At 40.1% G+C, this 27,608-nt stretch overlaps 1 protein-coding gene across 1 annotated transcript in view; it reads left to right on the forward strand.

Moving 5' to 3' along the window:
• Window positions 1-466: 466 nt before the first annotated feature.
• Window positions 467-27,608, forward strand: part of UCMA (upper zone of growth plate and cartilage matrix associated) — a 30,049-nt gene continuing 2,907 nt past the window's right edge. Inside the window, exons 1-4 of the mRNA XM_075855077.1 lie at window positions 467-610; window positions 1,564-1,629; window positions 2,193-2,285; window positions 14,005-14,103. Of these exons, the coding sequence (XP_075711192.1) occupies window positions 553-610; window positions 1,564-1,629; window positions 2,193-2,285; window positions 14,005-14,103 (316 nt within the window). The 5' untranslated portion in view covers window positions 467-552. The remainder of the gene's footprint in view (window positions 611-1,563; window positions 1,630-2,192; window positions 2,286-14,004; window positions 14,104-27,608) is intronic.

Raw genomic sequence — 27,608 nt, forward strand, 5'->3', positions numbered from 1 at the left:
GGTGTGTAAGCGAACCCACTGGGTGCTAATTTTAAGCATCAAGGTGTCTCTAATGTTGCCACTGTCACCACAAAAGGAATTTGTATGGCCATACAAATTATATATATGGTATATAAACATTTTTTTAATTTTTTAGCTCACAACTCGTGCTGTGTTTTAACATAGGATAGGCCTCGTCGTTCACATACCAGGATATGATGGAACCAATCACCTGCAGCATTATGGGTTCTATGGCATCACAAATATTAGAATAACACAACTACTATATATTTGTTTTTCAATTATTACACCATTTACAATGGAAATCGTTAACAAAATGAAGAAAGAATATTTGTCCTTCTTTTCCTTCAATATCAGCCTGCGTGTACCCCATTTGCTGGTTGTATGTTTATTACAGTTGACTAACAGGGTCCATAGGTATCCGGTGACCATGCCCCTCCCCCTCCCTAGATTCCAGCTGCCTGCCTCACCTTTCTATCTGACACATGAGGAATTTGTAACTTTTCCTCAGTCCCTTGCAGCCCATAGTCAGGACAAGAAATCTCTGCAAAGATGAACTGGAAACAAGTATTATTTTTGTCAGCTGCAACTACACTGGTACTTCTTGCAGGTAAAAACCATCTTCTTAATCTAAAATCTGGGATAAATTGAATGTATTTTGTTGTATATAATAGGGCTGATACATTGTGTGGTTTTCCCGCATATAACAGCTTATCTGATATATTATGCAATGTTGGGGGTCTGTCTGATGCAATATGTAATGTCCCCCCATATATGAGGGCTCTGCCTGATACATTTTGTAGTATTCCCACATATGACGAGTCAATCTGATACATTTTGTGGTGTTCCTGCATATTAAAGTGTCTATCTGATACATTGTATGTTATTCCCAGATATTGGGGGGCCTGTTTAATATAATGTATGATGTTCCTGCATATAAGAGTCTATCTGATCTATTTTGTAATGTTGGGCTCTATGTGATACATGGCATACTGTTCCTGCATATGAGGGGTTTAGTTTATCTGATGTATTACAATATATTGGTATCCATCTCATACATTTTGTGATGTTCCTGTCTATGACGGGTCTATTCGATACATTGTATGATATTTTTTTTCTGCGTATGAGGGTTATATCTGATACAGGGTGTGATGAATATTAGTTTATGTGACCTTTAGTCAAGTATGCTTATCGCTAATAAGGTGTATGCATTATATTACAAATGTGACACTAAATTTTTTAGGATTATGGAACAATTTATCACCACTATTATTAACAAAGATAATGTGTCGTCCCATGTAAAACGACAGATTTCTTCTTTGACTCATGATGCATAAGAACACTGAGTGCCAAACTCAGCTCTGCTACATGTACACATTATACATAAATATGGTGGTCTTGAATTCTGACTTAATTTCTAAAACGTTATAGTCTTACAGCTGGGCATATCTTTATAAAGTACAAGATTATAGTAACTGGTTGCTATATACTTGTCCTTATTAATCTGCTTCATATAAAAAGTTCAGTTGCTCATTTCTCATGTTTGATCTCTCTCACCTCTAGTTTTCCAGGTGAGTGAAGGTGCCTCAGTAAGAAAGAGTGATGATGGAGCAGCAGACAGGAAAGAAAGTAAGTAACGTGAAAAAACACACACTTTTCAGACAATAAGGGTATGTTCACACGGCCTATTTTCAGCTGTTTTTTGGGCCGTAAATGGGCCGAAAGATGGCTAAGAATACGGAGGCTGAACGCCTCCAAACTTGTGCCCATTCATTTCAATGAGAAAAACAGCGTTTCGTTCCGACTGGCTTTTTTTAAGCGGCTGTTTGTAAAAAAAAAACAACACTGAAGGAGAACATGCACCAAAGATTAGATGAAAAAGAGGAAACATCCTGCCGCCTCATTAAAACTATTAGACACAGGTACATTTCCGCATAATTCTTCGGCTATATTTTACTATTATATTACATGTATGAAGTTGCTTATGAACAAAATATTGTTTTATAGCACTCGCACATCTAAGATTATATGCATGGTTTCAAATCTTTATATTGGAGGATAGTGAATCAGATATAATATTAATTATGATAAGGAAAATGACTATACATGAGTTTTTGACCATACAAGTAATTGATAATATTAGTAAGACCGATTGGAAGTCTTAAAACCCACTAACGGCACTCCGTCCACAGGCTTGAAGAAGATTTTCATGCAGGAATCTGAGGCCTCAAACTTCTTCAAGAGACGTGGCAAGAGATCAACTAAATCCCAGGATGAAATAAACGGTGAGGGTGTTTGCTTTGTGGATACATGTTTATTTTTCTGCTCCACGCTTCCCTTGAAATTGTTCAGGATTCCTGCGGTTACCATAATAGTATATATTGTTGGACTGAATTTATTTGTTGTCTTTGAATATCAAGATGGGTCTAACTGAACCTGGTTTAGGACCAAAGTACCTGCAAAGTTTATTCTAATTCTGATAACTTAAATTGTCCACCACTAAATATTAACTACATAAAGCATCACAAGTTTAGCTGTAATAGCTTTCTGTTCATTAATGTGTTTAACATTTAGTGCATTGCACTGTTCCAGTTACCTCCAGAGATATCACAGTCTTTGAGATTCATTTCTTTTTCTCCATAAGCTTTATTAACCCAGCAGATCTATGTGCATGGAGGCTGTACAGTCGCACGGAGTCCCTGCTATTCCATACTTAGGGGGTGAGACACTCCGACAGTTACTGTATGGTGTCTCCATGCACACGGAGGCATCAGGATAGATGCTCCTAAGGGCGAATATCTCTGTAGGCGAATATCTACTGCATCAGAGGGTACCCTTTTTTATTTCATTTTTAGGGAATCACCCAGAAAAAAACAACTGTACGTCTATGTGTAAAAATCAAAGGCATAATTTCCATCATGAGTTATTGCTAGAAAAACCATCACGTTAACTTCAGGATTAACACACATACATCTATTGAATTTATAACTTTCATTAGGGATTATTCAGAAAATATTGACGCTGCTCATAGTTTATTTAGACATGTTGTGAATGGTCCAATAAGCATACAGGCTTTTTCCCTTAACCGTCAGGTATTCCACCTCCGGAGCTGTTTTCATTACTCTGTACAATGAAGGATTCTTTTTACTTATGCAGTATGTGTGTACTAGACAGAGTCGCGGAGAGCGTCTGGTATGTGCTGGGCAGCACCAAGCAGCTGCAGGAGGTGCAGGGCAGCATGGAGAAAAGACTGAGGCTCCTAGTATTCTCACCATCAGCTCACGTTACACGTCTCATAGGGACATCTGACTGGAGATGGCTGGCTGCATTTTTATCCTTCTCCACCGGGCTTAGTAGAGGAGCCTTTATGTGAAATGAGTTGTACTTTGCATCCCGTACGCTTCATGTCTTTTTAACATGAATGCATTGTTCATTTTGTAATATTTTCTGAAAAACCTAGGACACATGTCAACCTTTCTAGAAAGTTGCTTTTGTCATCCAGTATGAACAGATGTAGTGGAGCAGTATGGTAGTACCAAAGCAAGTCAACTTCTAAATGCTGGTGGTAATAAGAATTTAGTGGTAGAGTGTACTAGAGAACAGCAGAAAATGAATGGCCCTTCCAGTGCCCTTAACCCTGTTGCCTCCACCACCTAGTGATATTGAAAAAAAGATGGATATTGGTATTATTATGTGGAACGTGCTTGTTCAATTGTGTGATCAGAGGAAGATCTATTTTATGGCAGAGTGGACGCACGCTACCCTTGGTACTCAACCAACGCCCTATCATCTGGCTCCTCATTCTCTTTTCAGGATATTATATTAGCCAGCTGGTACTATGATTGAGCAGAAACTATGGGTACCCTTGTTCACTGTGCCCAGGGGTGTAGCTGTAGGGGGGTGTGGAGCTGGCAGTTGTACCCAGGACCTGGTGCATGAGGAACTCCAAATAAGACACCTGTTTTTGCATTGTGGTCCCAGAAGCTTTAAGTTACGCCACTGACTGTGACAGAACCACTTAATAATAATAAACTGTGTAGTCCATTGTCTCAGGAGGCTCTGCTCCCTTCTCATTACACATGCCGCATGGCAAAAGAATGGGGCATTTACAGGAGTTGCCCATTTCCATACAGCGTGACAATAGTTTGGAGATAATTTTCTTTATATTGGGTCAGGTATTGGAGGCAGTAACAAGAGCATCACAGTATCAGGGCTGATTCAGAAGGCCGTGAATTGCGTCCGTGCAGGTCGCGTGGTTTTCACGCGGCACGCATGGACCAATAGAAGTCTATGGGCCAGTACAGACAGTCCGTGCTTTTTGCGCAGCGTTTGTCCGCTGTGTAAAAAGCGCGGCACGTTCAATATCTCCGAGTATTTCACGCATCACGCACCCATTGAAGTCAATGGGTGCGTGAAAACCACGCAGAAAGCACTTCCGTGCGAACTGCCTGTTTCGCGCAACAGCTGTCAAAAGGATGAATGGAAACAGAAAAGCACCACGTGCTTTTCTGTTTACAAACATCCGAATGGCGTGTCATAATGATGGCGGCTGCGCGAAAAGCACGCAGCCGCGCATCATATGATGCTGCCTCACGGAGCAGGTAAGTGGCTTTTGCGCAGGCAAATTGCCGCGTGTTTTGCGTGCGCAAAAACGCCACGGTCGTCTGAATCAGCCCTCAGGAGAATGTACATTTTAATAATGGATGCTCTTCTCCCACAACAGAACCCCGTTCTGCTCAGTTTAAAAAAATTCTGATGTGAAAATTCACTAGATGTCTGCAGAACAGAGGACTGGGCATATATTGCATACGTTCAAAAACATATAGCTGATGAGATTTGTCAAATGTAATGTAAAAGTGATGTGGGGGAGATTCCCATAGTAGCCAATCAGGTTGCTGCTTTCATTGTCCAAAGAGCTACTTAGAAATGAGAACTGGAATCTGATTGGACCAACTTATCCATAATTTCCCCATTATGTTCCCAAACCTTCTTCTACCTGTATATGTCATTATAATTATTTTGGGCTGGAACAGACTATTTTCCAATCTCCACATTGGTTTATATTCACTTTTAAAAAAAAAAATGCTTCCACCCATAGCAAATAAAAGTATGTAAGGCTCTAGCGTTTTTCTCTATGTTATTCTATGACACCATTTTTTCATGAGAAACATATACATAAATGTTGATTTCAATGGGAAACTAAATGCCATTAGTTGGCTCCAGCTAGCCTATGTTCCGTCAGGTTTCCATTGTTTCAGGTTGTGTGTATAGTGTAGTCTACGATGCTATTCTACGCCTTAAGAAAAATATAAAACGAAACCTGAGTGTCACTTTTACCAGTCATTGGCAGGCCTGTTTTGATCCAAAATAAAAATGCAACCCTTGACGCTATTGTGTACAGAGTCGATGAGTTCAGATGCAGCAGTAAAAATCAGGTGCGGCTTTTGCCATAAATTCACAGCAAATCTGCATTGGATCGCACCGGCAACACAACAGACATGCTGCAGAATTGAAAACCCCATTTACATTATATGGCATGAATATTGTTGCATATTTTCAGTGTAGAATCTGCACTACAATTCTTTAACAAATCGCCGTGCCTGAACATGGCCTTAGGATGTAAAAAAAAAATATATATATAATTTGCTTTCCTGATACTCTCTTCTATTGGATCGCTTGCCAAGGGACCTAGAAAACTTGCCTATGATCGGAAGTGTCTGAATGACCATACATATAATATTGTAGCCAGGCCATTAGCCTGCTACATCCCTATTCAGGGTTGGGATACTGAAATGTGGCTTTTCAAATTGCTGCTAGATGTGACACAACCAACCATTAAACATAGCGGAATACAGTGTCCACATAATTATGGGAAAAGTAAATACCTTTTCATATGTCTATCATCTTGAGGTATCGAGTTCTTGTAAGAGCCTGAGAAATAGCTATAATTATTCAATCATGACTGTCGCATCAATTGTACAAGGGACTGAATACAGTTCACCAGTGTATTATATGTGTATTAAATGTAGAATGCTATACAGTCAGGTTTGGCTTATTTATATACACTTGCGATTACACAGTTATGGGTAGAATAGATTATACATCATAAATAGGACATACATTTTTTTTTATAAAATATCTCTGTGACATTTCCAAACCTATTATTACACAAGCTCTTAAATTACTATAGGATTCTGTATAAATGATGGCTATTAGCTGACTAATATTCATAATACAAATTCATCTCTTCCATTAATAAATTTATTTCTTTAAATTATGTTATAAATATTTTTCTGCATAAGCTTTAATTGCTTGGTCTTTCATCCTGTTTTACAGCAAAGACAGACTTCTTGTACAAGTTACCATTCAGTGTTGTACATATGACGCACCTCAAAACAGATTCCTGTGAATAAATGAAATCACGATACGGTCATATTTAGCAGCACAGCGTATTAACCTGAAGTATACTAAATATAGCTGCCGTGAATGAACTTAGAAATGTTTTTTAGGTTCAGGATTCTGTGCTGTTAATTTCATAAAATATCTATTTTCTGATACAGAGTTCCAAATCCCCTGCATAGACAGAGTGAAATTATAGAATTGCACGTCCAGGTGTGCAGTAACTTTGCGCATCTGGGCGTACAGTTACATCCGCGCTTTAACAGTTAACCGCTGCGTGGCGCTACACTACAGCGGCGGTTAACTGTGCAGGGTGTTTGCCCTGCTCTCTTTGTTGCCGATCAGCGGCCCATCACCGCTGAAATCGTAAATTAATCCCTTGGATGCGGCAGTCGATTGCGATTCCCGCATTGAAGAGGTTTAGAGCAGATCGGCAGCCCCCCACATGCATTTGCAGGGGCTGGCGATCTTGGTCACGGCAACCGGAGGCCAGACAATGGCCTCCGGGCTCATAGGCTTCCTGTCAGAGTGACTGTCACGTCACAATGACAGTTAGAACACATTACACTACGTAGGTAGTGTAATGTATTCTAGCAGCGATCAAAGCTGCAAGTCTAAATGTCCCCTAGTGGGACAAGTAAAAAAAAAAAAAAAGATAATGAAAATGTTTTTAACGCCTTCCCTCTTTGGCCACTTTTGACCTTCCTGACAGAGCCTCATTTTTCAAATCTGACAAGTTCCCCTTTATGTGGTAATAACTTCGGAATACTTTTACCTATCCAAGTGATTCTGAGATTGTTTTCTCGTGACACATTGGACTTTAAGATAGTGGTAAAATTTGGTCGATACATTCAGTATTTAATTGTGACAAACACCAAAATTTAGCAAAAAATTGCAAAAATTAGCATTTTTATCAATTTAAATGTATCTGCTTGTAAGACAGATAGTTATACCACACAAAATTGTTGCTAATTAACATCCCCCATATGTCTACTTTAGATTGGCATAGTTTTTTGAATATCCTTTTATTTTTCTAGGACGTTACAAGGCTTTGAACTTTAGCAGCAATTTGTCACATTTTGTAGAAAATTTCAAAAGGCTATTTTTACAGGGACCAGTTCAGATGTGAAGTGGTTTTGAGGGCCTTATATATTAGAAACCCCCAAAGTATTTAAAACAGCATTTTGAAAGCTTATTAACCCTTTAGACGTTTCACAGGAATTAAAGCAAAGTACAGGTGAAATTTACAGATTTGATTTGTTTTTGACGAAATTCCTTTTTAATCCATTTTTTTGTAACACAGAAGGTTTTACCAGATACATGCAACACAGTATTTATTGCCCAGATTCTGCAGTTTTAGGAAATATCCCACATGTGGCCCCAGTGTGCTTATGGACTGAAGCACCGGCCTCAGAAGCAAAGGAGCAACTAATGGATTTTGCGGCCTCCTTTTTATTAGAAAATATTTTAGGCACCATGTCAAGTTTGCAGGGCTCTTGCGGTGCCAAAACATTGGAAACCCCCCACAAGTGACCCTATTTTGGAAACTACACCCCTTGAGGAAATTATCTAGGGGTATAGTGAGCATTTTGACCCCACAGGTTTTTTGTAGAAATTTTTGGAAGTAGCCAGTGAAAATGAAAATCTCAATTTTTTCAAAGAAAATGTAGTTTTAGCTCATTTTTTTTCATTCCCACAAGGACTAAAGGAGAAAAAGCACTGCAAAATTTGTAAAGCAATTTCTCCTGAGTAAAACAATTCCCCACATGTGGTCATAAATGGCTGTTTGGACACACAACACGGCTCAGAAGCACCATTTGACTTTTGGAACTAGGATTTAGCTGGATGTGTATGTGGACGCAATGTTGCTTTTGGTATAATAAAGGGGTTAAGGAAGCATGAATTTACTTATTTATGGATGTATGGTACTCTTTGAAGCAATCCTTGATACACAGGCCTGGTTTTTCGGGGCAGGTTTCACAGTGGTAAATAGTGTATTTTCTAATTCCCCTTTTGGAACACACTGCACCTTTTTTGTATCCTTCCCTTCTTTGCAATTTGGGGCACTTCATTGGGGAAATGTTGCCCTGGTTTAGTACGTGGACTATCGCTACCATCAGATGTGCTTGGGCCCTCCTCTGCCTGATTCCCAAATAGAAGTGCCTTGATCACCACCTCTTGAAAGTTAAGGAATGTCCCTGTCCGGCCTGCACACCGGGATAGCACGTAAGCATTATACAATGCCACCTGTATAATGTGCACGGCCAGCTTTTTGTACCATGTCTTTGTTTTCCATAGGGTACTATAAGGCTTTAGTACTTGATCAGAGAGATCAACCCCGCCCATGTACTTATTGTAGCCCAGGATGCAATTTGGCTTCTGGGTCACTGTGGTGGTACCTCGTTCAGGTACAGGGGTGCTGCCGCTGCCATCAATTGTGGTCAATATAAGGACATCCCTCTTGTCCTTATATTTGACGAACAGCATTTTCTCACTGCATAGTTCCCTCTTCTCACCCCTTCTGAGGCATTGGCTAAGCAGTGTTTTAGGGAGGCCTCTCTGATTTTTGCGCACAGTACCGCATGCTACAATACTTCTGGCAGAAAGGCACCTAAATAGTGGGATGCTAGTATAGAAGTTATCCACGTAAAGGTGATAACCCTTGTCCAGCAATAGGTGTATTAAATCCCACACTATTTTCCCACTAACTCCCAGGATGGGTGGGGGGCATTCTTGGGGTTCAATAATAGAGTCCTTCCCTTCGTAAACCCTAAACCTGTGTGTATACCCAGATGTACTCTCACACAGTTTGTACAATTTAATTCCATACCTTGCCCTCTTACTGGGCAGGTATTGGCAGAATTTAAGCCTCCCCTTAAAATGAACAAGGGACTAGTCTATGGAAATATATTTATCGGGGGTGTACACTTGTGAAAATTTGGTGCTGAAATGATCAGTGACTGGCCTGATTTTAAATAGACGGTTAAATGTGGGGTCGTCCTGGGGCGGGCACTGTGCATTATCATTATAATGCAAGAATTTTAAAATCGCTTCAAAGCGAGACCGGGTCATGGCCATGCGGTATATTGGGGTGTTGTACAAAATATCTGCACTCCATTATTGCCTAACCTCTGGCTTCCTCACTAGCCCCATATGCAGCACAAGGCCCCAAACGGTCATCATCTCCGCTGCATCTACTGGGGTCCACCTAACAAATGATGAAGTGGGGTTTTGGATTAAAAATTGTTGGGCGTACAGATTCGTCTGGGCCACCATTAAATTAACAAACTCCTCAGAGAAAAAGACCTTGAAAAAGTCCATTTCTGTGAGGCCTTTAGTCTCAAACTGTATTCCTGAGCTGCCTATAAAATCAGGAATTTGCGGCTCATAATTTTCAGGGAGTCCACACGGGATCAATCATTGGGGTTGCCTCAGCTGCTCTCCTGGATCACCTTTGAGGGGGTTCCTCATCACTGGAGGAGGCGGAAGAGGAGGAAACTAAAAGGAGTAGGGCATATTCCTCATCTCCCTCGCTGGCCGAAGCAGTGTCAGAGGCAATGATGGCGTTTGCCTCCTCGATTGCACACATCCTTCTGGACGATTGAAACATTTTGATTTATTACAGGGCGTTGTGTGGTGTTTTAACACGTGTAATCAACTTTTATTTTTACACGGGGATAAAAGATAAGAAATTAACAAAAAAAAAAGAGAAGAAAACGAAACAAAAAAAACTAGAATTTACTGTCCGATCGTCAGCTAGAAAAAAACTGAACGTTTGTCAGTAACTGACGCGATCTATTACTAAAACATGTATTACAAATGAATTTTGGCACAAAAAAAATGAAATTTGTAAATTTCACCTCTACTTTGCTTTAATTCCTGTGAAATGCCTAAAGGGTTAAAACACTTTCTGAATGCAATTTTGAATACTTTGAGGGGTGCAGTTTTCAAAATGGGGTGGTTTATGGTGACTTTCTAATATATACTTTGAGGGGTGCAGTTTTCAAAATGGGGTGGTTTATGGTGACTTTCTAATATATAGGGCCCTCAAAGCCACTTCAGAACTAAACTGGTCCCTGAAAAAATAGCCTTTTGAAATTTTCTTGAAAATATGAGAAATAGCTGCTAAAGTTCTAAGCCTTGTAACTTCCTAGAAAAATAAAAGAATGTTCAAAAAACGATGCAAACAAAGTAGACATATGGGTAATGTAAACTAGATACTATTTTGTGTAGTATTACTATCTGTTTTACAAGCAGATACATTTAAATTTAGAAAAATGCTAATTTTTGCACATTTTCTCCAAATCTTGGTGTTTTTTTTACAAATAAATATTGAATTTATCGACCACATTTTTTCACTAACAAAGTACAATATGTCACGAGAAAACAATCTCAGAATCGCTTGGATAGGTAAAAGCATTCCAAAGTTATTACCACATAAAGTGGCACGTTAGATTTTAAAAATCGGCTTTGTCCTGAAGGCCAAAACAGGCTCAGTCCTGAAGGGGTTAAAGAGGCTCTGTCACCAGTTTCTAACTGCCCTATCTACCTAATCTAATAGGCGCTTTAATGTAGAGAACAGTTTTTGTTTTTTTTAAAACAATATTTATTTTTGACCAAGTTATGATGATTTTTAGTTTTATGCTAATTTGGCCTTAATGCCCAACAGTTTTTTTTTTACTTTTCACCAAGTGGGCGTTTTAAAGAAAAGTGTATGATGCTGACCAATCAGCGTCATACACTTATCTTCATTCATGCCCAGCTTGTTTCTCAGCTCGCGAGATCACACTGTGCTGTGAAACAAGCTGGGCATGAATGTGGGTCCACTTTATGCCGCTGATTGGTCACTGTCATACAACGCCCACTTGGTGAAAAGCAAAAAAAACGCCCGGTTGGGCATTAAAAACAAATTAGCATAAAACTAAAAATTATAACTTGGTCAAAAATAAACAACAGTTGTTATCTACATTAAAACGCCTATTAGATTAGGTAGGATATAGGGCAGTTATAAACTGGTGACAGAGCCTCTTTAATGCATTCAATGAGAGTCAGAACTGCAGCAGTCAAAATTGTATAATTTAAAGGCTTATTCAGACGAACGGGTGTAAACTCAGAAGGGATAAAACCCGCAGTTTTTCATGTCCGAGTCGCACCCGTGCGGGACACGTTTTCACGGATCTCCCATAGACTTGTCTATTGAGGGATCCGTAAAAACGGACGAAAATAGGACATGTTCTATTTGGTCACGGGCGCTTCACAGTCTGTTAAAACACCGGCCATGTGAACAGCCCCATTGAATTGCATGGGTCCGTGTGCTGTCCGTTTTTTTTAACGGATGTATAATACGCTCATCTGAATAAGGCTTCAATCTGCATTTTCAGCTCTGAATCAGAAAAATGGAGGTCCGACACCTAGAAAGATATATGCGTTGATTTCTAACATTAATCTGTTTTCCCTTACTCCTAAGGCTATGTTCACACAGAGTATTTCGACGAGTTTTTTGACGCGGAAACCGCGTTGCAAAACTCTGCAAAAACGGCCCGAAAATGCCGCCCATTGATTTCAATGGGAGGCGTCGGCGTCTTTTTCCCGCGAGCAGTAAAACTGCCTCGCGGGAAAAAGAAGCGACATGCCCTATCTTCGGGCGTTTCCGCCTCTGACCTCCCATTGACTTCAATGGGAGGCAGAGAAAGCGTATTTCGCTGTGTTTTATGCCCGCGGCGCTCAATAGCCGTGGGCGAAAAACGCCACGAAAATCGGCGTGCAGGGAGAGGAAAATCTGCCTCAAACTTCCAAACGGAAATTTGAGGCAGATATTCCTCCTGCAAAATACTCTGTGTGAACATAGCCTAACAGCAGCACAATAATGGGGCATTTCTGCCCCTATGAACTGGTTGGACAGGTAGAATCTTTAATTAATCCGTCCCTACTCTATTAGGGTACGGTCCCGCAAAGAGTCATCCGCCTGCGGAAAAAAACACGCCCACATGCGGCGGCGAATGGCCACACTCCTTGTTGTCCGCCGTCACCTTAATCTACTGAGCACTTAAAAATGTTGGTGGGCACATATACAGTTGTATTTTAATGTATTGCTATTAACTATTTAGGTACTGGTATGTAATAGTGTCACCCTTTTATGGATTCTGTGTTTCTGCCTGATTTGACTTGGCGCTTTTGCTGCCTCTTACGACTTTCCTTTTAGTCTAGAAATTTTAAAAGATTTGCGATTTTTGTATATAATAAAATTGTCATTTTGTATATTGTAGCCTTTTGTGCTAATCATTTTTGTAGGTTATATATTGCATTGCCGAGCACAGCTGTTACTATTATTCCTGTCAGGGGTTTTTACATTTAGTTTATTCAGCTGCATATTGTCCCCCCAATATAGGACAGTGGGTTGCCTTATTGGTATCTCTTTTTAGAGATTTTAGATGAGGCAGTTGCCACTGCAGACTGAGCCGAAGCTGCAGAATACGCTCTCCTGAGTGCAGTCGGTGCCACTGTACATGGGGCCTGTCGATTTGACCCATCTTCTCTCAATACAACAGTGCTTCTCAACCTCCTTTCCGGAAGTGCAATAGACTTCATCCATTATCCGAAATTCGAAATCTGATAGATGAATGGATCTGGGACTCTGGAAGTGACCTTTAATTTTTTTTTTTTTGAGAGAAAAACCAATGCACTCTTCTATCGTTTTACTTGAGTCTTGGACAAAATCCTTGACCCAAATGACCACATCCTGTAAAGACTGTTACCCCACAGGTTTCTGGGGTTGACAACTTTGACATCAGAGAATTCATAGCGGTCCTAAAGGTAGACTTTCTAATATTAATAATACCTTAGAGAAACAAATAAGATATACACAATAGACTCTGACTCAACAACAACCAGGAGTTAGATGCCGCAGTCGAGAGGACAAAAAAAGAAACATAAAAAGAATCTTTGGATCATGAATTACCTTCCACCTTACAACACTATGGGCAGAAGTGACATAATGACGCCACTTTTACCCAAACTAGAGGGGGAAACGGACGCATGTAAGAGAGGGCAGGAGCCGAAAGTAGAGAGAGCGATAGCAGCGCCACCTTTCCTCCAGCCCTGACAGAGAGGTAAATTCAAAACACTATTCATAGTTGCTTCCCCACATGCCATCAGAAGGGAACAAGCTGCTGACTGCCAGCAGAAAGAGAATAGAAATTAAGAAGTGCACTAAGAAGGTACTGTAGCACCATCCGTCCTTAGTCCCACAGGACAGGAAAAAAAAACAAACCAGATGGTGGTAGGGGCTAAGTTAGCCTAGGTAAGACCACACAGAACGGCACTGACACGGCCGCAATGTGGACCACAGTTGCGCCAGCACACTGTTTGATGCGGTTGTCAAATTGCTTATTGCTCATTACCCACATCGCAGCCGCGTAAATGGAGTTAGGTGGGGCCTTAACCTTATAGTATCTTTAATTAAACAAATCGAAAAAATAAATGTAATAAATCCCTACTAATTCTATCTATCCTACTAGTTCAAAGGGGTGGAAATACCACATTATCCAAACATGCGGTTTTGTCTTACGTTACAATAACTTTCTTAATATTCCTCTTGTGTTGCAGCTGAGAACCGCCAAAGACTGTCAGCAGATGAACGCAGGAGAGAGTACTATGAGGAGCAGAGGAATGAGTATGAGAACTTTGTTGAAGAGGAACATGATGGTGAGTTTCCATGTAAACTGAGGTTAACCCTTAAAAATGTTCTGGTCACTGAATTCATATGGGAACAAACAATATGTTATACTTTGTACACAGCTAGATTCCTAGAAAACTACCACTTTTTTTCCCAAAGTAAATCATTTTACAAACCACTTTTCCAACACAACAGGAAGAAGACCAACCAGAAAGCTGAGCAAAAACTGTAGGTCTACCCTGTGTGGGCTGTTTTTTTGTCTCCTATCGATAAGGAATGCCTAAACAAACAAAGGATGAAGTGAGCCACCATGAGTTAGTTCTCAAAACCAGTGGTCCATATTATATAGTACAGGATGGTGCACCCACCACAGAGAAAACCATATGGCCACATCATGCTAATTTAGGCTAGGTTTGCATGTTGCGTTTATGTTGCGCTTTTGAACTGTTCGGTGAAAACCCGCATCTAAAAACGCATATGGTTTCCATTACCCTTGTGTTTTAGAAAGTGTTTCAGCTGTAATCTGGTTTTAAATTTACAAGTCACATGCTTACAACTGAAACACTTTGTAAAACGCATGTATAAATAAAAACGTATGCATTTTTTAGATGCATTTTTCTTTCCAATAGTTCAAAAGTGTCCAACATGCAAACCCAACCGTAAATGCTATATACAAATTTGAAAATCTTTGTTGATTTTTTTAAATAAAAATGTATCAGTGTATTTGGTGCAACTTTCTATTAATTATTTTTACTTTTTGAGATATCCATCAGGTCAGCGGCACTGACAGGTTCAGTGTCAGCAGGTTCTGACACGCAGGATCCACCGGTTAGCGATCACATGTAAGTTGTGAGCACGTCAGTGCCGCTAACCTGACAGATACAGGTTTCAGTGCTAGATACAGCTGCTCTGTATACAGAATACAGAGCAGCTGTATCTCAATAAAAGTAAAAATAATTTTTAATAAAAAGTAATTCTAAAGTTACACCAAACACACTGATAGACATTTTTATTTAAAAAAAACCAAAACAACCCGCGTTTTCAATGGTGTACACGCGTTGAAACTTTCATTACCTAGAGTCTGCTGGCATCTCCCAAGAATCACAATTGCCAACAGTGGTGTAACAGTCACAGGGGTGCGAGACTGCGACACAAGGGGAAGCGGGGCCACCCCGGGTGCCCTCGGGCTTCCACATCAAGCCTCGGCAAATGTCTGCCCATGGTCCACACAAGTTCCTGACGACGAACAGCCTCAGGACATGTATGCGATGCAGCACACAATAAGAATGTGAGCTGCGTGATATACAATGTCCTGGCAACGCCAGTCAAGAAATTGTCTGTGCCATCACTTTGTGTCAGTCTGTGGACTCTGGGATCCAGGACGGGCACCCTGTGGACAAAAGAAGAGGAGAGGTGAGTAATTTTATGTCCGACCTTGGGAGGAATGGGTCTATTTATTTATTTATACAACCGTTGGCGTATAATGCGAATTTTATTGAACAAATCTCCTAATGATAATAGATTTTTTTTTTAGAAGTAAAAAAACTCAAAATGCACGGTTTCAAATAATTATGCACAACAGAGATCAAAACATTTTAAAATGGTAATTTGTTGAATTTGCAGCATCAGGAGGTCATATTTACAGAAATCAAAAGTTCTTTCAATACAAAAAGCGTAACAGGCCAAGTTACATGTTAACATAGGACCCCTTCTTTGATATCACCTTCACAATTCTTGCATCCATTGAATTTGTGAGTATTTGGACAGTTTCTGCTTGAATATCTTTGCAGGCTGTCAGAATAACCTCCCAGAGCTTCTGTTTTGATGTGAACTGCCTCCCACCCTCAGATATTTTGCTTGAGGATGCTCCAAAGGTTCTCAATAGGGTTGAGGTCAGGGGAACATGGGGGCCACACCATGAGTTTCTCGCCCTTTATGCCCATAGCAGCCAATCACACAGAGGTATTCTTTGCAGCATGAGATGGTGCATTGTCATGCATGAAGATAATTCTGCTACAGAAGGCACGGTTCTTCTTTTTGTACCACGGAAGTGGTCAGTCATAAACTCTACGTACTTTGCAGGTCATTTTCACACCGTCAGGGACCCCATGATTCCAACCCAAAACATGACTCCGCCACCTCCTTGCTGACGTCGCAGCCTTGTTGGGACATGGTGGCCATTCACCAACCATCCACTACTCCATCCATCTGGACCATCCAGGATTGCACGGCCCTCATCAGTAAACAACACGGTTTGAAAATTAGTCTTCATGTATTTCTGAGCCCACTGCAACCGTTTCTGCTTGTGAGCATTGTTTAGGGGTGGCCGAATAATAGATTTATGCACACTTGCAAACCTCTGGAGGATCCTACACCTTGAGGTTCGCGGGACTCCAGAGGCACCAGCGGCTTCAAATACCTGTTTGCTGCTTTGCGATGGCATTTTAGCAGCTGCTCTCCTAATCCTATTAATTTGTCTGGCAGAAACCTTCCTCATTATGCCTTTATCTGAACGAACCAGTCTGTGCTCTGAATCAGCCACAAATCTTTTCACAGTACGATGATCACACGTACGTTTTCTTGAAATATCCAATGTTTTCATACCTTGTCCAAGGTATTGCACTATTTCACGCTTTTCGGCAGAGAGAGAGAGCGAGAGATCCTTTTTCTTTCCCATATTGCTTGAAACCTGTGGCCTGCTTAATAATGTGGAACGTCCTTCTTAAGTAGTTTTGCTTTGATTGGGCACACCTGGCAAATTATCACAGGTGTCTGAGATTCATTACAATGATCCAAAGAGCCCTAAGACACAATACCATCCATGAGTTTCATTGAAAAACTAATAATTAAATGTTTATGACACTTAAATCCAATGTGCATAATAATTTGGAACACGGTGTAGATCTCAATAGGTTAACAAAGAGTATGAGTTATTTTCCTGAGTGTCCAGATGAACATGGTGGTAGATCAAATCAACTCCCTCTTAGTTTCAATCTTCCCTACAGTAGCAGCAATGTGGGTGAGATTTCAACAAATCTCGCCCCCGCACTGCGGTAAATCTTCACCGGAAAAACCGCACAAATTGACCTGCGGTGCGGTTCAACCACAGCATGTCAGTTAATTCTGTGGATACGCAACTTTTCTGTTGCGGGTTTACCCATTGAATTCAATGGGGTGCTTAAATCCGCAACAAAGCAGTGAGTGTTGCGATATTTGTGGCAGAATCACAGCGAGTGCGCCGCAAAAACCGCAAGCAAGAAAAAAAAATAAAGTTATACTTACCCAGTTTCCTGCTTCTTCTCCAGTCCGGTCTACCTGGATGACGTTGCAGGCCAATCACAGGCTACAGCGTTACATGGGCCTGCAACGTCATCCATGGAGGCCGGCGCAGACAGGGGTAAGTATGTGCGATCATTTACAGATGTAGCGGTCTTTACCTTGACTTTTTTTACCTGGACTATTAACGCATTAAATAAACAATGGCTAGATCTCTTATCTTTACTTTTTCAATGGCTTTTGTTGTGTGGTATCACGCTGCAGCAAGTTATCAGACTCAAGTTAAAAATGGCTACATCCTTACGCAGTGGAATGTACGCCCAAAATAACCACAGTGTGGTGCGGGATTTCGGACGGCAATCCCTGCGGTGTTCAGAGCGGATACGCTGAACAGCTTAAAGCAGCGTATCCACCCTGAACACGCTGTGTGCGTTCGTACCCCAAAGATGGATTGTTAAAGCTAGTTTGAGGTATTGATGTTTATAACTTGGTGGTAAGCACAATTATCAAAGTAACGTATTTTTCGGACTATAAGAAAGTTTTTAGCAAGAATAAATCTTGCTAAAAAGTCCCTGCGTCTTATAGTCCGCAGTCAAGGGACCCAGCCTCGCCGGGCGCCATGACCGCTTCATTACTTAACCCCTTCCCGACCCATGACATGCCGGCACATCATGGAGCTGGAGGGGGCTGATGTATGGCACAGGCTCACGCACTGAGCCCGCTCCATATACTGCAGGTGTCAGCTTCTGACACGCTGCTATAACGGCCAGGAACAGCAATTTCACTGTTCCTGGCAGTTTAAAGGGGTTGTGCCATAAAACACACGTATCCCCTATTCACAGGATAGGGATACATGTGTGATCAATAAGGAGAACGGGGACCGAAAGTTACCAGGAGCGCTGCATGAGAAGCTGTGACTTCCGCGTTTTGTGTCCGGCAGCTTCATAGAGATCAACTGGATTCTTCTGCGCATGCACGAGCGGCTCTCCATTGATCTCTATGGAGCTGCGGAACAGATAAGCTGGACACAGAACCCGGATGTCCAGGCTTCTCATGTAGCGCTCTGGGTGACTTTCGCTCCCTTGTTCTCCTTATTGCTGGGGGTCCCAGCGGTCGGGCCCCCAGCGATCTCACATGTAGCCCCTATTCTGTGGATAGGGGATACATGTGTTTTATGGCAAACCCCTTTAACTAGTTAAATGCCGTGGTCAATAGCGACCACGGCATTTATAGGGGTTTTTCTATGAAGGACATTTATGACATATAAACAGGATATCCAAAAAATAAAGTGTTTGAAGCAGCACAAAGCCCGATATCAGGAGCGGTGACACGCTGTAAGATCAGACAAACCCAGTCTGATGTAATGTAATCCTCAGAAAAAGCATGGTTGAACAGCAGCACACGTCTCCCAAATTTCAATCAATATGTTCTTTTATTGGTCAAACATCCAGTAAAAAATGGCAACGTTTCGACCAGTGACAAGTGGAGGGTCTCTCAAGGCTTGAGAAAGACCCTCCACTTGTCACGGGTCGAAACGTTGCCATTTTTTACTGGATGTATGACCAATAAAAGAACATATTGATTGAAACTTGGGAGACGTGTGCTGCTGTTCAACCATGCTTTTTCTGAGGATATCCACAGGATATGTCATAAACGTCAGGTAGATACGGGTCCCACCTCTGGGACCCGCACCTATCTCTAGAACGGTGCCCCCTAAACCCCATTCTAGCTTTCTGTGCTCCCCCGGCCACTTGATTACATGTGGAGTTACTGAAACAGCGTAACTCGCGGAGCTACGCTGTTTCCTTAAGGGCGGATTTACACGAATGCGATATACGTCCGTGCAACCCGTGTGGTTTTTACGCGGGTCGCACGGACCTATGCAAGTCTAAGAGGCAGTTCAGACTGTCCGTGAGTTTTGCGCAGCATGAGTCCGCTGCGTAAAACTCACGACATGTTCTATATTTCGGCGTTTGAAGTCAATGGGTGCATGAAAATCACGCGCACCTCACGGAAGCACTTCCGTGGGACGTGCGTTATTCGCACAACAGCAGTAAAAGAATGAATGTAAACAGAAAAGCACCATGTGCTTTTCTGTTTACAAACATCTAAACGGAGTGTCATAATGATGGCAGCTGCGTGAAAAGCACGCAGCCGCGCATCCATACGAACAGGACACACGGAGCTGTCAAGTGCCTTTTGCGCATGCAAAACGCACACGCTCGTGTAAATCCGCCCTAACTCCTATAGAACTGAACAGTAGTTACGGAAACAGCATAGCTCGCATGCTACGCTGCTTCCGTAACTGGCATTCACTACTATGGGAGTTAGGGAAACAGCGTAGTTATGCAGTTTCAGTAACTCCACATGTAACCAAGTGGCCTCTGGTTCAAGTCCCCTAGGGGAAACTAAAAATGTATAAAAAAAAAAAAAAAAACACACCTTTTCCCATTTTTCCCCAAGCACGATGTAAAAAATAAAATAATTTCGTCCTGCAAAAAAATAAGCTCACACACCGCTCAATCCATAAAAAAAAAAAAAATTATTAAAAAAAAGTTTTGGCTCTCCGAATGTGGTGAAACAGAATAAATTATTTTTGAACAAATAATTTTTTCCCTATTTTCTGTTGTCTAAAACCTGGGAGCGTCTTATGGTCAGGGGCGTCTTATAGTCCGAAAAATACGGTATTATAATGAAACCGCTCTTCCCCTCACATTTATGATTGGGTCTGGAAAGCTTATGTTTTTGGTGCAAGAGAAAAGGGATATGCCAAGAAGATTATTCTGAACACCAAGTCATTGGAGGCCCAGTTTGTTTGTTGAGGAGACCATTATTCTCAGATGACTGCTAAAAATCAGATAGATGTAGCAAAATGGTCACAAATCTGATTCTGCACGGCCGAACTTACGTCTGAGGAACCGTCGAAGTTAGTGTCTATCATGAAGGAGCACTAGAAACACTGGGCCACATTTTTTTCAAAAGTGGGCTTATTCTAGCCTATGTCTAAGTTAAAGCTAGTCTTTTTTTTATTGTGGTGACTATTTTATGACTGCATCTGCTAGATTAGACACTAATTTGGAGTAAAATGCCCCAATATACAAATACATTGGTGCGTGTGGGCCAATACGAAAAACCCCAAAATGCTAATTCTGAATTTCTGACTGAAGGGTTACCGGCAACACTTCCACTGAATTATCCATTGAATTGGAACGTTAGGGTTATGTTTTTGGCAGGTAATTTTATATATATCGTTCAAAAGTTTAGGGTCACTTACAAATTTTCCTTATTTTTGAAAGAAAATCACAATTTTTTTTAATGAAGATAACATTAAATTAATCAGAAATACACTCTATACATTGTTAATGTGCTAAATGACTATTCTAGCTGCAAACGTCTGGTTTTTAATGCAATATCTACATAGGTGTATAGAGGCCCATTTCCAGCAACCATCACTCCAGTGTTCTAATGGTACATTGTGTTTGCTAACGGTGTTAGAAGGCTAATGGATGATTAGAAAACACTTGAAAACCCTTGTGCAATTATGTTAGAACCGCTGTAAACAGTTTTGCTGTTTAGAGGAGCTATAAAACTGACCTTCCTTTGAGCTAGTTGAGAATCTGGAGCATTACATTTGTGGGTTCAATTAAACTCTCCAAATGGCTAGAAAAAGAGAGCTTTCATGTGAAACTCGACAGTCTATTCTTGTTCTTAGAAATGAAGGCTATTCCATGCGAGAAATTGCCAAGAAACTGAAGATTTCCTACAACGGTGTGTACTACTCCCTTCAGAGGACAGCACAAACAGGCTCTAACCAGATTAGAAAGAGAAGTGGGAGGCCCCGCTGCACAACTGAGCAACAAGACAAGTACATTAGAGTCTCTAGTTTGAGAAATAGACGCCTCACAGGTCCTCAACTAGCAGCTTCATTAAATAGTACCCGCAAAACGCCAGTGTCCACACTACAGTGAAGAGGCGACTCCGGGATGCTGGCCTTCAGGGCAGAGTGGCAAAGAAAAAGCCATATCTGAGACTGGCTAATAAAAGCAAAAGATTAATATGGGCACACAGACATTGGACAGAGGAAGATTGGAAAAAAGGGTTATGGATCCTCGGCTTCCTGTCAGAATGACAGTTACGTCACAATGACAGTTAGAGTACATTACATTACGTGTGTAGTGTAATGTACTCTAGCAGCGATCAAAGCTGCAAGTCTCGTAGTCCCCTAGTGGGACAAGTAAAAATAATAATGATTTTTTTTTTTTTTTTAAAACATGTGTAAAAATGAGTCAAGAGTTATATGAACACAAAATGCTTTTTTTTCCTATAATAAGACTTATTATAGGAAAAAAATGAACACGTTAAAAAAGTACACATATTTGGTATCACCGCGTTCGTAACAACCCCAACTATAATGTTATTTTTCCCGCACGATGAACACCCCAAAAAAAAAATCAATAAAAAACTACGACAGAATCAAATTTTTTTTGTCACCACCCCTCCCAAAATAAATAAAAAGTGATCAAAAAGTCACATGTACCCAAAAATAGTACCAATAAAAACTTCTGTCCTGCATAAAAACAAGCCCTTACACAGCTTTTTTTGACTAAGAAAAAAAATTATGCCTCTCAGAATATGGTGACAGAATTTTTTTCCTTTTTTTAGCATTTGCACAATAAAACCTATATACATATGGTATCGCCATAATCGTAACTACTCGCAGAATAAAGTAAAAATTTCATTTATCGCGTACGGTGAACGCCGCAAAAAAAAACTAAAAACGTTGGCAGAATTCCTGGTTTTTGGTCAGGATTGCAAAAAAATGTAATAAAAAATAAAAAAATAAAAAAAAAAAAAAAAAACTGCATGTACCCCAAAATGGTACCAATGAAAACTACAGATTGTCCCGCAACAAATAAGCCCTCGCACGGCTCCGGTGGTGAAAAAATAAAAAAAAGTTCTGGCTTTCAGAATATGGCGATGCAAAATGTGCAGAGTGTCCAAAAGCGGATAAGATCGGGTGCCATTTATCAGTGCGACATCGGCCACATATCTATGAAATATTATTTATTTACCCATTATACCCTCTTATTATGCCCTGATGCACCCCGCACAGATTACATATGCCCACACAGTATAAACTGAAATACCAGCGAAACCCCAAACAAAAACTACTACCAAGCAAAATGACACTCCCTTTCTTCTGAGCCCTGCAGCGTGCCCAAGCAGCAGTTTGCGCCCACATATATGGCATCGCCATACCCGTCAGAACCCGCTTAACGTTTTATGAGGTATTTGTATTCTGTGGCACAAACTGGGCACAACATATGCACTAAAATGGCATATCAGTGGAAAATTGCAATTTTCACTCTGCACCATCCGCTGTGCATTAACCCCTTTGCGCACTGACTTAATTGCCCGTCATGGTGCGGGGGTTGATGTATGGAGCCGGCTCACGTGCTGAGCCCGCTCCATACGCTGCGGGTGTCAGCTGTGTATTACAGCTGACATCCGGAATTAATGGACAGGTACAGCGATCGCTCTGTCACAGAAGCTTGTAAGAATAACAATATACTGCAATACATTAGTATTGCAGTGTATTGTACCAGCGATCCAATGATCGCTGGATCAAGTCCGCTAAGGGGGTTAATAAAACATGTAGAAGAATTAAAGTTTAGTAGTGAGAATTTTTTTTTAAAGTTAAAAAAAAAAAAAACCTTCTCCCATTTTTCTTCTAAAGTAATGTAAAAAAATGAACAAAATTGGTATCGCCATGTCCGTAAAAGTCCGAACTATTACAATATACCATTATTTAATTCGCACGGCGAACACCTTAAAAATATGTAATAAAAAAAAAAAAAAACAGCGATTTTGGCGGTTTCAATTGTCACCTTAGCTCTAAAAAAAAAAATCTAATACAACTTTTTAATCACTTTTTAAATACCAAAAAATGGTACCAATAAAAACTACAGCTCCTCCCACAAGAAATAATCCCTCACACCACTGTATTGATGGAAAAATAAAAATAAAAGTTATGGCTCTTGGAAGGCGGGGTATGAAAATCTAAAATAAGAAAGCAAAAAATGGATCAGTCCTGAAAGGGTTAATTTATTTCTAATGAAAAAAAAAAACGTATGACCACATATGGGGTCTTTCCGTACTCGGGAGAAATTGCTTTATAAAAAATAATAAAAATTTTGTTTTTTCCCTCCTTTATCCCTTTATATTAAATTTCACGCCCTAATTCTAATAAACTCTGCAAAAGACCCGTGGGGTCTAAATGCTCACTATACCCCTAGAAAAATTCATTGAAGGTTTTTCCAAAATGGGGTAACTTTTGGTGGGTTTCCACTGTTTTGGTCCCTCCAGTGCATTGCAAATGCGACATTGCACTGAAAACCATTCCAGCAAAATCAGAAATACAAATGGCGCTCCTTCCCTTCTGAGCCCTGCTGTGCGTCCAAACAGCAGTTTATTACCACATAAGGGGGTATTGTTGTAATCGAGAGACATTGCTTTACAAATGTTGAGGTGCATTTTCTTCGTTATTCCTTGTAAATATTAAAAATTTCTATGTTTCAGAGAAAAAAGTAGATTTTAATTTTTACAGACTAATTCCAATATATTTAGTGAAAACCCTGTGTGGTAAAAATGCTAACTATACCCCTAGATAAATACCTTAATGGGTCTAGTTTTCTAAATGGGGTCGTTTATGGGGAGTTTCTATCGTTCTGGCAGCTCAAAGCTTCTCCAAATGTACAGTGGGGCCTAAAACATTTTCAAGCAAAATATGAGTCCTGAAAGCCTCCGCGTGCTCCCTTTCTTTTGGACCCTGCCGTGTGTCCAGGCAATGTATTAGGGCCACAAGGTGGGTATTTTTGAAAACAGGGCGATAGATTTTATGGTGTGTTTCTTCATTTTCATGTTCACTTTACAAAGAAATCTGTCTTCAAAACTGATACTTTTATGAAAAAAGTGAAATTATATTTTTTTTCCTCCTGCTATGTATTAAATTTTGCAAAAAACTGTGGGGTCAAAATACTTACTATACCCCTAGATAAATACCTTAAGGGGTCTAGTTTTCTAAATGGGGTCATTTGTGGGTGTTTCCAGCATTCTGAGACCAATGAGCCTCTGAAAACCTTGCTTGGTGCAGGAAAACAAAATGTACTTACAAATTGAATAATAATTTTATAAATTTTGAAGTCTTCTAAATTGCTGAAAATTTTATTTTTTCAAAAGTGCTGCCAAAATATAGAGTAAAGCGATGGAAATATATTTAATTTAAAACATTGTACAGTATGTGTGTACATGTGACATATTGCAGTTAAAAATAGGGAAAAATGTTAATTTTTACAAAATTTCTTCCATTTTTCAATTTTTTATTAATTTCCACAAATTGTGTCAGTCTACTTTTGCCACTAAAATAAAGTACAACGTGACGAGAAAACAATGTCAGAATTACTTGGATATTCAAAACTTTCACAGAGTTATTCTCTGATAAAGTCAGACATACCAGATTTGACAAATCTGGCTTGGTCATTAAGGTCCAAACAGGCCCGGTCATTAAGGGGTTAAGGTGAAATGGTAGTGTTTCAAAAACAAAACAAACCTTTTAATCATGTACCTAAAAAGCATTGTACTTATTTTTGTTTCGACCAGCATTTTGCAGGTCTACATGGATATGTTTATGCTTGCTATATTTTTACGAAATCTGTGTTGTTGTTACATGGAAAATATTTCAGTTACAGGTGTAACATCTGACCCATTAAAATCAGTGATTTAGGGCGCAATGTGACTACAGTCAAGTCATAAGCAAATACATGACGCCTGTGGATGTTCATTGAAGAAAAATAAACATGAATAAATTGCTTCTTGCTGGAATATTTACATTTCACTTAAGAAAAGATTCATACAACCCCTGGCACAATTTATGGAATCACCCCACCAAGAGGATATTCGCCCAGCGTTTTTTACTTAACAAATTCACGATATATAACACACACACACTATATATATATATATATATATATATATATATATATATTTTACAGCTGAATATTCTGGCTTCATGAAACATACAGTGAAGGAAATAAGTATTTGATCCCTTGCTGATTTTGTAAGTTTGACCACTGTCAAAGACATGAACAGTCTAGAATTTTTAGGCTAGCTTAATTTTAACAGTGAGAGGTAGATTATATAAAATTAAAAAAAAAAAAGAAAATCACATTGTCAAAATGATATATATTTATTTGCATTGTGCACAGAGAAATAAGTATTTGATCCCCTACCAACCATTAAGAGTTCAGCCTCCTCCAGACCAGTTACACGCTCCAAATCAACTTGGTGCCTGCATTAAAGACATCTGTCTTAAATGGTGACCTGTATAAAAGACTCCTGTCCACAGACTCAATGAATCAGTCTGACTCTAACCTCTACAACATTGGCAAGACCAAAGAGCTTTCTAAGGATGTCAGGGACAAGATCATAGACCTGCACAAGGCTGAAATGGGCTACAAAACCATAAGTAAGACGCTGGGTGAGAAGGAGACAACTGTTGGTGCAATAGTAAGAAAATAGAAGACATACAAAATGACTGTCAATCGACATCGATCTGGGGCTCCATGCAAAAACTCACCTCGTGGGGTATCCTTGATCCTGAGGAAGGTGAGAGCTCAGCCGAAAACTACACAGGGGGAACTTGTTAATGATCTCAAGGCAGCTGGGACCACAGTCACCAAGAAAACCATTGGTAACACATTACACCGTAATGGATTAAAATCCATGAGGGCCCGCAAGGTCCCCCTGCTTAAGAAGGCACATGTACAGGCACGTCTGAAGTTTGCAAATGAACATCTGGATGATTCTGAGAGTGATTGGGAGAAGGTGCTGTGGTCAGATAAGACTAAAATTGAGCTCTTTGGCATTAACTCAACTCGCCGTGTTTGGAGGAAGAGAAATGCTGCCTATGACCCAAAGAACACCGTCCCCACTGTCAAGCATGGAGGTGGAAACATTATGTTTTGGGGGTATGTCTCTGCTAAGGGCACAGGACTACTTCACCGCATCAATGGGAGAATGGATGGAGCCATGTACCGTCAAATCCTGAGTGACAACCTCCTTCCCTCCACCAGGACATTAAAAATGGCTCGTGGCTGGGTCTTCCAGCACGACAATGACCCGAAACATACAGCCAAGGCAACAAAGGAGTGGCTCAAAAAGAAGCACATTAAGGTCATGGAGTGGCCTAGCCAGTCTCCAGACCTTAATCCCATCAAAAACTTATGGAGGGAGCTGAAGATCCGAGTTGCCAAGCGACAGCCTCAAAATTTTAATGATTTACAGATAATCTGCAAAGAGGAGTGGGCCAAAATTCCATCTAACATGTGTGCAAACCTCATCATCAACTACAAAAAACATCTGACTGCTGTGCTTGCAAACAAGGGTTTTGCCACCAAGTATTAAGTCTGGTTTACCAAAGGGATCAAATACTTATTTCTCTGTGCACAATGCAAATAAATATATATAATTTTGACAATGTGATTTTCAGGTTTTTTTTTTTGTTTTTTTTTTATATAATCTATCTCACTGGTAAAATTAATCTAGCCTAAAAAGTCTAGACTGTTCATGTCTTTGACAGTGGGCAAACTTACAAAATCAGCAAGGGATCAAATACTTATTTCCTTCACTGTACCTCAAACAAATGAAAAATTTTTAAATTACCCCCTTCCCCCTGCTTGCATTCTGGTCCCTAATGACCAAGTAATTTTTTTTTAGTTTTTCCATCGTCACATCCAAAGAGCTATAACTTTTTTATTTTCACGTGGACACGGCTGTATGAGGACTTGTTTTCTGCGGGATGAGTTGTATTTTTCAATGGCACCGTTTTGGGGTATATAGAATTTTTTTTAATTAACTTTTATTTGGGGGGAGGATATAAAAAAACCCCCAGCAATTTAGCCATTGTTCTATGCGTTTTATATTTACGTGGTAAATAACATGCTACCTTTATTCTATGGGTCGGTACGATTACGGCGATACCAAATACGTATAAGTTTTTTTTTTTTACTACTTTTTCAGAATAAAAAACACATTTGAACTAAAATTATCGCTGCTTTCCAAGAGTCATAACGTTTTTATTTATCCGTCAATGTCGCCATATGAGGGCTTGTTTTTTGCAGGACTTCATTGCTACCAATTTGGAGTACATGGTACTAATTGATTAACCTTTCATTATTTTTTGGAGTCGGAATGGGGAAAA

The sequence above is a fragment of the Rhinoderma darwinii genome, chromosome 3 (assembly GCF_050947455.1).
Source record: "Rhinoderma darwinii isolate aRhiDar2 chromosome 3, aRhiDar2.hap1, whole genome shotgun sequence".
In the NCBI taxonomy this organism is placed as follows: Eukaryota; Metazoa; Chordata; class Amphibia; order Anura; family Rhinodermatidae; genus Rhinoderma; species Rhinoderma darwinii.